The sequence below is a fragment of the Lipotes vexillifer genome, unplaced genomic scaffold (genome assembly GCF_000442215.2).
Source record: "Lipotes vexillifer unplaced genomic scaffold, Lipotes_vexillifer_v1.1 scaffold505, whole genome shotgun sequence".
Lineage (NCBI taxonomy): Eukaryota > Metazoa > Chordata > Mammalia > Artiodactyla > Lipotidae > Lipotes > Lipotes vexillifer.
This window is the reverse complement of record NW_006785581.1, coordinates 3,445,186-3,458,644: the sequence shown is the minus strand read 5'-3', so window position 1 is coordinate 3,458,644 and position 13,459 is coordinate 3,445,186. Positions and strand designations below refer to the sequence as shown.

General features: G+C 36.0%; 1 protein-coding gene across 3 annotated transcripts in view; it reads right to left on the bottom strand.

Moving 5' to 3' along the window:
- Positions 1-13,459, bottom strand: part of GAS2 (growth arrest specific 2) — a 123,252-nt gene that overhangs the window by 91,679 nt on the left and 18,114 nt on the right. For all 3 annotated transcript variants that reach the window (XM_007457638.1, XM_007457639.1, XM_007457640.1), the window contains one exon: positions 12,574-12,695. In XM_007457638.1, the coding sequence (XP_007457700.1) occupies positions 12,574-12,695 (122 nt within the window). The remainder of the gene's footprint in view (positions 1-12,573; positions 12,696-13,459) is intronic.

The following is a 13,459-nucleotide window of genomic DNA, read 5'->3' as shown; positions in this document are numbered from 1 at the left end:
AAACAAAAAAAAAAAAAAAAAAAAAAAATAGATGACAACATCCAACAAAACTTAGCTCTGGTCTCACCTCTTGATGCTCTAGTATTACATTCTAGTATCCAGACACTCATTTTCCTTTAGTTCCTCAAAGTCATCCTGCACCTCCACGTTTAAGGGCTTTCATATGTGCTATTTTCTGTATTCAAAACACTCGGTGTTCCCTCTCTACCTGGCTAATGCCCATTCCTACCTCAGAATTATAGAAAAATCTTTCTACAAGACTAAGTTAGGTCTTCCTCTTACTTACTCGTGTACTTGGACTTTCCCATACTTAGTCATAACACAGCTGTAATTCACTGTTGACTTCATTATTAGCTTAAAGTTATTCTCCCTTCCCTGCTACTCCACAAGTTACCTTGTCCTGCATATTTTAGGTGTCCAATAAATATTTATTGAATAATTGATAAAATGTCATCAATGTAATTATGTTATGGTGATACAAAGTTTGAGAACCATTGGTATATACCATTTATTAAGCACTTACCATTGATATCTGTATTTTTATATGTTCATATTTAATTTTCTTAACTAGACTGTAAGCCCTTTGAGAGGCGACAGTAATGCTTTAATCTTCTTTTTAGTTATCAGCATCTTTTTTTTTTTTTTTTTAATTTTATTTTTATTTATTTATTTGTGCTGTGTTGGGTCTTCGTTTCTGTGCGAGGGCCTTCTCTAGTTGCGGCAAGTGGGGGCCACTCTTCATCGCGGTGCGCGGGCCTCTCACTATCGCGGCCTCTCCCGTTGCGGAGCACAGGCTCCAGACGCGCAGGCTCAGCAGTTGTGGCTCACGGGCCCAGCTGCTCCGCGGCATGTGGGATCTTCCCCGACCAGGGCTCGAACCCATGTCCCCCGCATCGGCAGGCGGACTCTCAACCACTGCGCCACCAGGGAAGCCCCAAGTTATCAGCATCTTGAACACAGTTATCACTCAATAAAATCTATTTGTTGAAAAATCTAGAACAGCACCTTTAAATGATACTTTATGTAGGGTGGTTAGGAATGGCCTCAGCCAAGGGATGACATTTGAACAGAGATGTGAAGGGAGTGAGGAACAAGTCATACATGCATGTGAGGAAGGACTACCCTAAGAAGCTAGAAAAGCAAGTGCAAAGGCCCTGTGGTGGGTAGAACCTGCTTGTTGGGTTCAAAGAACAGCAAAGAAGCTAGTATGGCTGCAGCAAAGTGGGGTGAGGGGAAAGTCATAGGAAATTATATCAGATAGATAGCTGGGGAACAGAGCACATAGTGCTTATAGACTTAGAAAGATTTCGGACTTTTCCTGCAAGTGAGTCAAGGTGCCATTGGAGAATTTTGAGCTAGGAGTTGACATGATATGACTTAAGTTTTAAATTATCTGATGATTTAATCCATGTAAAAAACTTACTTGCTGACCTAGAGTAAGTACTTAGTAAATGTTTGCTTTATTATCATATCACATGGCATTCATTTAGTCTGAGAAAAAAGATCATTTATGTTTCAATCTTTAAACAATGCTTAAATATAGCAAATATGACAAATAGAATAAAATGTGGTTGTTGCTCTTATTAAATTATTAACATAATAAATCAGTTAATTAATATAATTATAACAATATAAATTATAATAATTTATAATATAATTGATACATGTGTATTTATACATATGTAAATGTACATATGAATTGCTACATTATTTCTTATATGGAGCAGTGATGCTAGCAAGGCATTCTTTAGACAAGCAGCCTATACTGGTGTGAAATTAGACATGACTAGCAAAGTAATATAAACATCAAATACATACTAGACAGCTTCATGCATGATATGTAATGCATTTTCAAACTGCTAAGTGAAACAATAGAAGGTATTCATGTAGTCAGCCCCTAAAAGCTTAAGATACAGTTGAAAAGCTCTATATACTGTAAACTCAATTACCTCATCTAAAAAATATTATGCCATTAGCCTGTAATATACCAGTACCACATACCTTGGACCACACACACATCAATATGGCGAGCACTTATATTTTAAATCACCAAGCAATCCCTAGACATGTTTAAATTAAAAAGAAACTCTTTTCCCCTGATTTTCAGTCCCTTAAAAAAGCCTCTTGTTATAAAATCTGTGAATGTTCTTCATTAAGAAATGGCATGCATAATCATTATTGATTTGTTTAAATGACCAGAATTTCTCCAAAGCATTTAGTAACAGCTCATTTTAAAATGATTAATTTTCTATTTTCCATGTGGTGAGACTGACTTTTCTTGACATAATATTTTATATCCACAGAGCTTTGAAACAGCAGTGACCACAATTAGTGCTATCAAATATCATGAAAACACTTTCCTAGTTATACTCCTTGTACAATCTTGTCTTGCCCACGTGCCTGCATGCAGTTAAATGAAGTATGTAAGCGTGTAAGGGGAAGAGATGATGTCATCATGGAAAAATTTGATCAGGTTTGCTTTTATGCTCAGGGGGCAATGTTCTGCTGGTGCTATGAAATCATGTAGATGAAAAATGTGTGTGTGTGTGTGTGTGAGCCTCCTTCTTCTAATCCAAAATTTGTTTTAATTTTTTTCACGTTTTCTGGAATTTCAATTCAACATGTTTTATTTTTAGTCTTATGTTTCATATGTCTTTTTTTTTTTTTTTTTTTTTGCGGTACGCGGGCCTCTCACTGCTGTGGCCTCTCCCGTTGCGGAGCACAGGCTCCGGACGCGCAGGCTCAGCGGCCATGGCTCACGGGCCCAGCCGCTCCGCGGCATGTGGGATCTTCCCAGACCGGGTCACGAACCCGTGTCCCCTGCATCGGCAGGCGGACTCTCGACCACTGCGCCACCAGGGAAGCCCTCATATGTTTTTAATGCAGCCAACATTTACACTACTAAACAATAGCTTACACTTTGAAGTTTTGAAACAGTTTTCAAAAACACTTTTGAAGGAGAGGCCTTTATCAGCAGATCCACATAAACTTGGAGGCTCTGAAACTTGTCAAATTTCTAGATTAAATGGTGCCACCTGGCCTTTCTCCTTCTCCTCCCTCACTCTGGATTTTGGGGATTCTCAGCAGAGCATTAGAATAGGGCTAGAAATACCCTCTCTCACATCTCTTAGCACAAAGAGCTCATCAGAAACAAACTCCAATGTGAAAAGAACATTAGAACTTGGGGAAAAAAATGACTTGCTTTTGCTCATGTAAAAAGGTCAGCAGCTACTGGTCTACAACAAGTAAGAAAGAAGGTAAACATAATAATAATACAATTTATTTTACTCTCTTACAATTTGAGGGAAATTCTGAAATAATTCTGATTATTGTCATTTGCTTCTTTTATGTAAAAAGCTGACTCAAACATGACTGCTTGTTACAAAGGTTAATTCTATGCTTTGCACATGGTTATTTTCCATTTGGCTATACAAGGATCTATACACTTGTCCAAATAATTATAAGTATGTAAAGCCAAAATGTAGTTGAACTTCTAATTCCATCTACAGATAATTGAACAGACTTTATACTGTTTTTAGCAATTTTCCCAAAGAACCTCAGCCTGCCTTTCTAGACACTGGCTTTCTTCACCACCCACCAAAAGAATTATACAATAAGAGGAAGATTGGCAATTCTTCTATGATTCATTGAGGACAATCAAATAAGAATAATTTAGATTCTGACTTTGTAGTAATAAAAAGTAAGATTAAACAACGTAATAATGTATGGGTACTAGACATGGTCAAATGAATGTACTGAAATCCACTTAAAAACCATTGCAATAGGCCCATATACGTGCACACTGGGCATTCCAGTGTGTGTACAGCCATTATTTTACAAAGCAGGTATTATTATTTTTAATTTGTATATCTTTTGATCTAGGAATTAGATGAGACATACTCAAAATAAGGTTTTTAAAAATATGTGTATGAAAACTTTTCAGTATATATTACTATATGTTTTAAGTTCTATTCTAAATTTAGCCACATAATAAAATATTGCCCTTATCTTTTTAAATCTGTGACTGCTTAAAATTCCTTTCTTCCAAATCATTTTGTATGCTTGATCTGAACATCTATGTACTACCACATACATATATTCTCCCTGATAGAGAGTAAATTTCTTGAGTAGACTGTGTCTTTGTCACACCCATTCTCACCAACAGGTATGCACATAAATATACAGAGTAAATAACATCACCTCCTGTTCCTAGCATATACTCATCAATCATCTAACAAATTTCAAAATGACGTGTATAAGTAGGACTCAATTATTATGAAATATTTGTAGTTCATAATATTCTATATTATTAAAGATTGATAAAATGATGAACTTGTTACCCTTTATGACTTTAAATTTTCTTTTTGACCTATCCACTGGTGAATAAAATAACACGTCTTTTGGAAAGCTAATAGCAGTATTTATTGCTCATGTTCCTAAACACTGGAATTTTCTGATTCCCTCCTGCAGCTTTACAGAAACGGTACTTTTACCTTAGTCGTTAAATAGTGTTTTGGTAGATGACTAATTAGGGGCTGAGAACAAACAATAGTTCTTATATTCTCATTTCACTCACCAACTATTTTATTGGGCAAAAGAGGCAGTTACTGGGAAAAAGATGTAAAAAAAGAAAAGAAATAAACATGGTGATTCCATCTTTACGGCTCCTTCAGTAATTGAAAAACACAACCCTTAATTGCTGTAACAATACCTCATTTCAGGTCAGAACTATCTCTTGAGAACCTATTCCATGAAAGGCCCTACAATTATTCTTCTTCCTAATTCTCAATGGTGAGCAAATTCATAAAACTACTGGTTATCACTCATCTCATCCTTATTTTACAGGAACTATGGCAAACATTACAAACAGGCCTTGAAAAGTAATCCCGAAACTAAATAAAACCTTTGGATATTAATATGATCATTTCTATCATCATTTTTTTTACCTTTAGATAATGCTCTGAACTCAAATAATAAATGTATCATGTGACTATCTAATAACATCTACAATTACCTAAATGACCGACCTCCTCCAGCATTCATTTACTAACTAGTTTAGACCTCCACGGTCTATCGCTTCAGCCAGTCTCTTGTCAGTACTTTTTTTTTTTTTTTTTTAGATTCCATATATATGCATTAGCATACAGTATTTTTCTCTTTCTGAATTACTTCACTTTTTTTTTCTTGCGTTATGCGGGCCTCTCACTGTTGTGGCCTCTCCCATTTGCGGAGCACAGGCTCCGGACGCGCAGGCTCAGCGGCCATGGCTCACGGGCCCAGCCGCTCCGCGGCATGTGGGATCCTCCCGAAACGGGGCACGAACCCGCGTCTCCTGCATCGGCAGGCGGACTCTCAAGCACTGCGCCACCAGGGAAGCCCTAAAATTCTCTAATCTGTTTTCTCCATTACTTAAAAAGTCAACTTGGTTCCATATGATTTTGCACATCAAAGACTTCTGAGCTAAGCAGAACCAGCAGAGGGAGGAATTTTCAAGTCGATAAGAATAAAAGTCTTCAGAATTAAAAATCGTTTCATAACAACATCTGGATCTAAAAGTAAATGTCTGCATTGGTCCATTTATTCACTCATTCATTTACTTATTCATCCAAAGCATGTCAACTGAGCACCTATATGCCAGCTATTATGATGGACTTATATGTGAATAGAACACAAACCATGTCCTCAAGGATCTTAGAGTCTAGTAAAGGAATAAAGAAAGAATAAGACAAGAAAACAACTAAATATAACAACAGGGTACAGGTGTTCTGACAGATGAGAGCCAATTTGTAGACCATGAGCCCAGTGAATGAAAGGAGTGCTGATCTCAAGTCTTTACTGTAAAGCTTCCTTCTTATAAAAGAGACCTCAACTGTTTACTATGCATTAGGGAAAGGGAAATGCCTTGTGGGGATCAGGTGATAGATGGATATATGACCTAAGTCCACATTACACTATGACTATTGTACCTTCCAGAATGTGTATTTGGCATGGATATTCTCAGCAACTGTCAGAATTTTTATTACCTGATACAGGGAATAAATTCATATTTGACAGATGGACCAAATAAAACATCACAATTTTGAAAAAATCAGAGATTCACACTACTATCAATGACTCGAACATTGCAAAGAAAGTAATTTCTATCATATCTCCATTCGATTCAAGGCCATATATAAGACATATGGGATGCAAAGGACAGTGGGGAAATTATAATGAAGTAACAGTTTCAATTATAGTTGTTCCAGATGTGGCCTTTTCACTGAAGTATATGAACAAATATCCTGGTACTTGGCATGCATCTACTGATATGGAAGATGCAATTTTCTTAATCCTAATAAATAGAAAAATCCAGAAGCAGTTTACTTATACTTGACAAAAATAACAGAACACTTACTATCCTGCATCTCAAGCTCCAGCTGTGACATAGCCTACAGGGACTATGGGGATTTCAACATCCCACAAAATACCAAAGTCTTCTGCTATATCATGATATTTTGCTGATTTGATATTGAAGAACAGGAATAGTAGGCAAACTAGATGACTTCATAAAATACACACATTCTAGTGGGTGTAAGATAAACCCTATGAGAATCCAGGAAGGGGGCTTTACCAACTAAGTAAAGTTTCTGGGGCCAGTAGTGGAGGCCATGTAGGAACATTGCCTTTTTTGTAAAGGATATCTTGTAAGTGTTCCTAGCTTGCTATGGTTGTTTGATGGAGGTTGAATCCCTGACTCGGGATACTAATGACCATGAAACTTGAACAGTTTAAAATGAACTTAGCTCCAGATAATTAACTTGACCATATTTTTAGTTGTGCCCAGCGACACTCTATCATGGAGTAGAAGTGTAACATATGGAATTAGTTCAATCAGTCCTGAAGATCCAGGTAAATTCCACAAGCACATCACTCACTTCCTATCCTGCTCACTTTTCACACTATTTTTTTTTCTCAGCCTGCACATAGAGTCCATATCAAGTCCCCTATGACTAGCTGACAAAGGGTGAAAAAAAAAAGTCAATAACCTTTTTATATCATTCTACATTATACACAAACATTTACTGCTATAGCATTTAAGCCCCATTTAGGTATATCCCTGTAATATGGTGTAGAACAGAAAAAACTGCCAATGATAAAAACATTAACCAAGACATTTCATTGTCTCTGAGCTAGAGAAGTCGGGACAAGAGAATTTAATTTTATAATGGGGAATAATTTATTTTAATATATTTAAAACTTGAAGATATTTATATTTATTTCTTTTAATTCCTAGGAATTGGACTTTATCACTAACTTTCCTATTTTTTTCATCTCTCCTCAATCCCAGGCAGAGAAATAACCCATCCAAAACATCATTTACTTCCATATCATTCCACCTATATTCCCTCCCTCTCATCATGATTCACTCTGTTGGTTTAATCTTGGCAATACATTTGCATTTCAAAATCATGGATTTCTTAAGGAATATACGATTATTTTAGTTGCATAGCTAGATACAAACGCCTGTAGATTAATCACAGCTGAGATTTTCTTTTCAAGAAAAACCTTTTACCACTTCTACCATACTTTCTTTTTTTTTTTCCTTGCGTTATGCGGGCCTCTCACTGTTGTGGCCTCTCCCATTTGCGGAGCACAGGCTCCGGACGCGCAGGCTCAGCGGCCATGGCTCACGGGCCCAGCCGCTCCGCGGCACGTGGGATCCTCCCGAAACGGGGCACGAACCCGCGTCTCCTGCATCGGCAGGCGGACTCTCAAGCACTGCGCCACCAGGGAAGCCCCACTTCTACCATACTTTCTTGTTCTGTCAGAGACACCAGCAGTACACACAAATTTCTGGATTTCTCTGAATTTAATCTTGGTAAGATGTTCTCTCAACAAAATGTGCTATTGATTTTTGAGGGGAAAAACTCTGATCTTTATGTCTTATTTAATTCCTGGATGGCACAACATCCTGAGGTATTGCTATCTCAGAGCTCAGAGAACTAGGTTTTCTTGATGGGCAAACATACTATGGGCCTTCTATCTGACTAGGATGTTCTTTCCCACAAACAAGGGCTGGATTCTACATTTAGACGGTGAATGTTCAGTTCCTTCCTTAGAGCATAATGTAGCATTCTACTAAGTAACAGAACTTCTTTTTTTTTTTTCTTTTCCCTTCATGTACTTCAAACCTGATCTAACCACCCAGAGCTCTTTGAAGTCAAAGGAAACTCTGAACCCAGGGAAACTCTGATGTCTGGGGCAGAGACTCTTAAGATAAATGAGACAAACAGGAATGTTAGGAGAAAAAAAGAGGTTGAATCCTATGAGTATTTTGCACCATGTTGATGCCCCAGTGGTTCGGAAAATCGTGTACACAAATCAGCAAGTCATGATTGGGAAAAAGAACAGAGCAATTATACAATAGCAAGTGAACTCTCTAGACCAGGATATGAAAGTTCATACAACAATGTAACAGTTATTTTGTCTTGATTGGAGACGCCAAGTAACTAAGGGTCAAAAGGCATAAAACCTAACCTTGAACTTATCACTTGTTTTGGTTTTCTCATCCCAATAAGATATTGGAAAGATTAATAGTTTAGAGTTTTGCCTTTAAAGTTCCTCAGCTCTGGGAATATTAACGTTTATATTTATAATAAATTGATTGTATTATGGTACATATAAAGTAATCAAAATCAAACTACACATTAAATTGCTGCACCCTGGTCTCAAATACTTGTAACCCAACTATGGCCTAACTCTGTGAAATCTCTGCATTGCTTCCATGCAAAATGAGAAAGTGCACAGGCTAAGATTAACTACTTAAAGCTAAAAACATAAATAGGCTATTTTTTAAATTGATCCATTGATGCTTGGAAAGAAAGAATCATAGGATATAATTTATTTTCATTCAGGGTATTTTATCAAGTCAGAATAGGCTATGAGTCATGCATTTATAAATAAAATATTAAATATGTAAACTGTCTATCATATTTATTAAATTTACTTGCAAATATTAATAGTGTTTAAATCACTCTTAACACAGACATACTTCACACATACCAGACATAACTTATTCGCTCTAAAGTATTTACACAGCTGTAAAATCCCCAAATTAACTATCAATCAGGAAAAATAAAAATATTGCTATGAGAACAAGAATATGAGATTTAAGCAGCTGGAAAAGAATTACAAAGGACTTCCTATAACGTGACTTTAGATGAGATCAAGTTTGCCGTTGATTTTTTTTTAAGTAATATTGTTTTAACATCTTTGTAAACATAACAGTTTCACTAATTCAGCAAATTGGCCAACTCATCTATCTTCACCACTATTGTCCCTAAATTTCAAAACGCCCAGGTGGAAAATAATTACTTACATACACACGTAAGCAAACAATATTGTGATCTTAATATTGTAACCTCCAATTTGAAAGTCTCCTTTTTACCTAAAGGAAATAGTCAACGTAAACCCAACTACGTGGGTCTTAGAAAATCTATTCTGGTTTATTTTTAGATTTAATAATAACAAAATATTGTAGAATATCATATAACAGCTATTTCTGTTTATAGACAAAGGTGGACTGAAGACCATGACTCTTGAGAAAATTATAGTTATGAACAATAATAGCCATGAAGATATTAGCCATTTGGCTTTTCATATTTTGAAAAATTTCTCATAAAATGCAAAAAGCAAAACTAGCTGTCTTTGCATTTTTCATAAAGTTAAGCACATGCTATTTTGATTTAAGCTGCACTGGAAGTAAGTTGTGAAATATACGAATTTTGCCAAGGACACAGAAGGCAATTTAGTCAAGAGTAATTGTGTCAACTTCTAACTCAGAGTAAATTTGATTTTTTGAGCATTGAAAGTTAGGTCATAGTGGGGTTTTTTAAACCTACACTTGTTTAATAATGATGGTTGAATTTTTATACTAAAACATTTATCATAGTCAAAATATTACTTGAGTTTTTTATTCAATTAAACAAATAGCTTGGGGTCAATAAATGAAAGGAACATTTCTTTTGTTTCTTTTTATGTTTTACAGTTTTATTATAAAACTAATACAATTTGAAATAAATGTTTCAAAGGAAACAGCTAGCAAACTCCTGACTCATACCTATCCTCAATATTACATATTACTATGGAGATTTGGGGCAAATGTATCAATACATATATTTGCATATAGTAGCTATCACATTAACTATAAACTTTTACAAGGTACTTATTTTTTTCTTCTAGTTTCCTCTAGTTAATCTAAAATTCTCATCAGGATCTCTTAACTCAAATGCATAAGAGAGGTAATATTTATCAATAGTTTTTTGTGTAATGCTCTTTGGCAGGCATAGATGCATAATTATTAATCCTATTTTAATGATAAGAAAACTAAGGCTCAGACACATCCACTCAATAGACAATAAAAGTAGAACCCAAGCAAAATGTGTTCAACGTCAAAGCCTTTATGCAATAGACTAGTGCTTTGTGGTCTGTCTTACACTTGACAGTCTTATAATTCTATTCAGGGATCTTAACTTCTGTTTTAAAAAGCAAAAGTTGACAAAATAAACAAAATCAGAAAACTGTGCCTTAGTAGAGTTGTTTATTCTTTGTTACTAGGAAGAATTCAAGATCTTAATATGGAGGCAATGAGCTCTCTTTCCTCAACAATAAATAACACAGAGGTTGCAGGACCTATACAAGCATTATTAAGATAATGCTTTCAAAAATCTGGGCACAACCCTTTTTTTCCCCTCTGTTAATTATTTTAGAGTGAATTTTCTATGCAAATTGTCCTCCTACTATGCATTATGTTTTCTCACTAGTGAACTGAAGTAAAAGCCAGTTATATTACAATGGAGGACACAGCAGAAGAAAAATCAGTTTCCTAACAGTCCTAACATTGCCTGCATTTTCATAAGCGATCTCTTCGTGTCTAAGCCACGCACAGTGAACCAAAGTGAGAGAGCATTAGACTTGGAAAGAGGACGTCTACGTCAAGTTCTTGCTCTGTCACTTACTAGCTGCTTGATCATTCATAAATCATTTAGTCTGCATCTAAATGCAGGAAAAAAAAAAATGAACTCAATGGTTCCCAAACTTTGCTGCACATCAGATTCACCTGCAGAGCTTTTTAGACATCCCAATCCCCAGGTCCTTCTCCATAGGGATTAAATCAGAATGTTCAGGTAAAGGAGCCACAGGCCTCATAGTTTTTAAAGATCTTCAGGTGATTCCTCTGCACAGCAAGGTTTGGGAACCAATGAGTTAATTAACATTTTCACAGAGCTTCTTTAATTTTTTTAATTTTTAAATTAAAAAATTTTTTTAAACATCTCTATTGGAGTATAATTGCTTGACAATGGTGTGCTAGTTTCTGCTTTATAACAAAGTGAATCAGTTATATGCATACATATATCCCCATATCCCCTCCCTCTTGTGTCTTCCTTCCACCCTCCCTATCCCACCCCTCTAGGTGGACGAAAAGCACCGAGCGGATCTCCCTGTACTATGCAGCTGCTTCCCACTAGCTATCTATTATACATTTGGTAGTGTATATATGTCCATGCCACTCTCTCACTTCGTCCCAGTTTACCCTTCCCCCTCCCCATGTCCTCAAGTCCATTCTCTATGTCTGCGTCATTATTCCTGTCCTGCTTTTAAGATGGAAAAAAAAATGAAGAGGCTTTGTATGTTATGTAATACTTTACAGAGCAATATAAAATATTATCCCCAAACTAACTACAGCACTATAAAAAGAAACCCATTGTTTCAGGGAGCTTTATCTTTTGTTTAGATTTTAGCTCAGTAATCATAAAGAAATTTGACATAAATAATAAGTTTTACTTTTTTTTGCCAGAGTTGCAGAAAGTTTAACAGCTTTTCCTTTTTCTTTAAGCTGTCTTCAACAATATTTTAACCTCATTTTTTCTTACCTCTTTTTCTTCTGTCTAAAATTAAGAAAAGTAAAAAAAAATTAAATTAAGAAAAGTGTCATCTACCTTGTTCCTTTCAAAAAATATCAAACACCACACTTTTATTATGTGTTTATAATAACCAGGAAAAATATTAGAACAATGTGCAGAAAGGAAATATGAGAAGTCAGAAAGAAAATAATTTGTTCAAAGTTACTTAGTACTTAAGTACTTAATACTACTTACTTAAAAAGAGCAAAATATTACACACTCCAGATATTTTGTTCCAGTATTCAGTCTTAATCTATCTGGAAACAAAGACCTATTCAGTAAATCTTTCTTGGCCAGAGTTTGTTCGTTGCCTGATGACATAAGTTATTTCTCTGTTGAAATTTTAATCAATATATCAGATTCAACCAGTTTATATACAGCATTTGTTTTGTATTAATACCATCAACTTCCATAACCTTCTATTTAATTAGACTTATTGAAAGGATTATGTAATTTATGTAATTAGAGTGCAAATAACACGTTACCTAATTAAAAAGCACCCTCTCTGTTTCATTGTTAATAGAGGACTTAAAGCATCCATTCACAACAAAATCCTCAAACTCAATTCATAAGCTACTACAAATGTAATCCACCATCTGACAGTGACTGATTTTGCCTTGGGATCTTTTACCTTGGCGGGCTTGTTAGCATCCATGCTCTCTTTGAATTTCTCCTGCACAGTTTCTACAAGTTGACAGAGCAAGGCACCATTATCCAATTTCTCCATAAAAGTTTCTGCCGTAATCTCCTTCCCTGCAATAACAAAAAGAAGCATTATAAAAACACAATCATTCCCCAACCCAAATGTGACATTCATGCCAACATATGCAGTTTTTATCACCAAAATCCCAATTCTAGCTGAGTTACATATCTGAGATAGGAAATCACTGGAAAGAATGGTTTCTTTGGAATTTTACATTTTTTTCAGTTAGTTTGGCCTGTAAGGCAAGAGCATAAAGCAAAACTGGTATTTTGTGTTGTGTATACATCTTTCATCACAAGAACTCCATAGCTCCCCTTTAATATAAAATTGAGCCATAGTATATCAAAAATCAACCACCATTGGCAATTTTAAGAGTGTGGCCAATGCATAAAACCACATCTCTATGGGCTTCCCTGGTGACGCAGTGGTTGAGAATCTGCCTGCCAATGTAGGGGACACGGGTTTGAGCCCTGGTCTGGGAAGATCCCACACGCCGCGGAGCAACTAGGCCCCTGGGCCACAACTACTGAGCCTGCGCGTCTGGAGCCTGTGCTCCGCAACAAGATAAGCCGCGACAGTGACAGGCCCGCACACCGCGATGAAGAGTGGCCCCCGCTCGCCGCAACTAGAGAAAGCCCTCTCACAGAAAGGAAGACCCAACACAGCCAAAAGTAAATAAATAAAATTTAAAAACAAAAACCAAAAAAACACATCTCTAAATTCCATTGAGTTTGTTTTCCTGATGAAGATAATACAGGTAAAATTAATGCAAGTAAGAAACTCTGTATAAGAAAACACTGCCCCTCTAACCGCT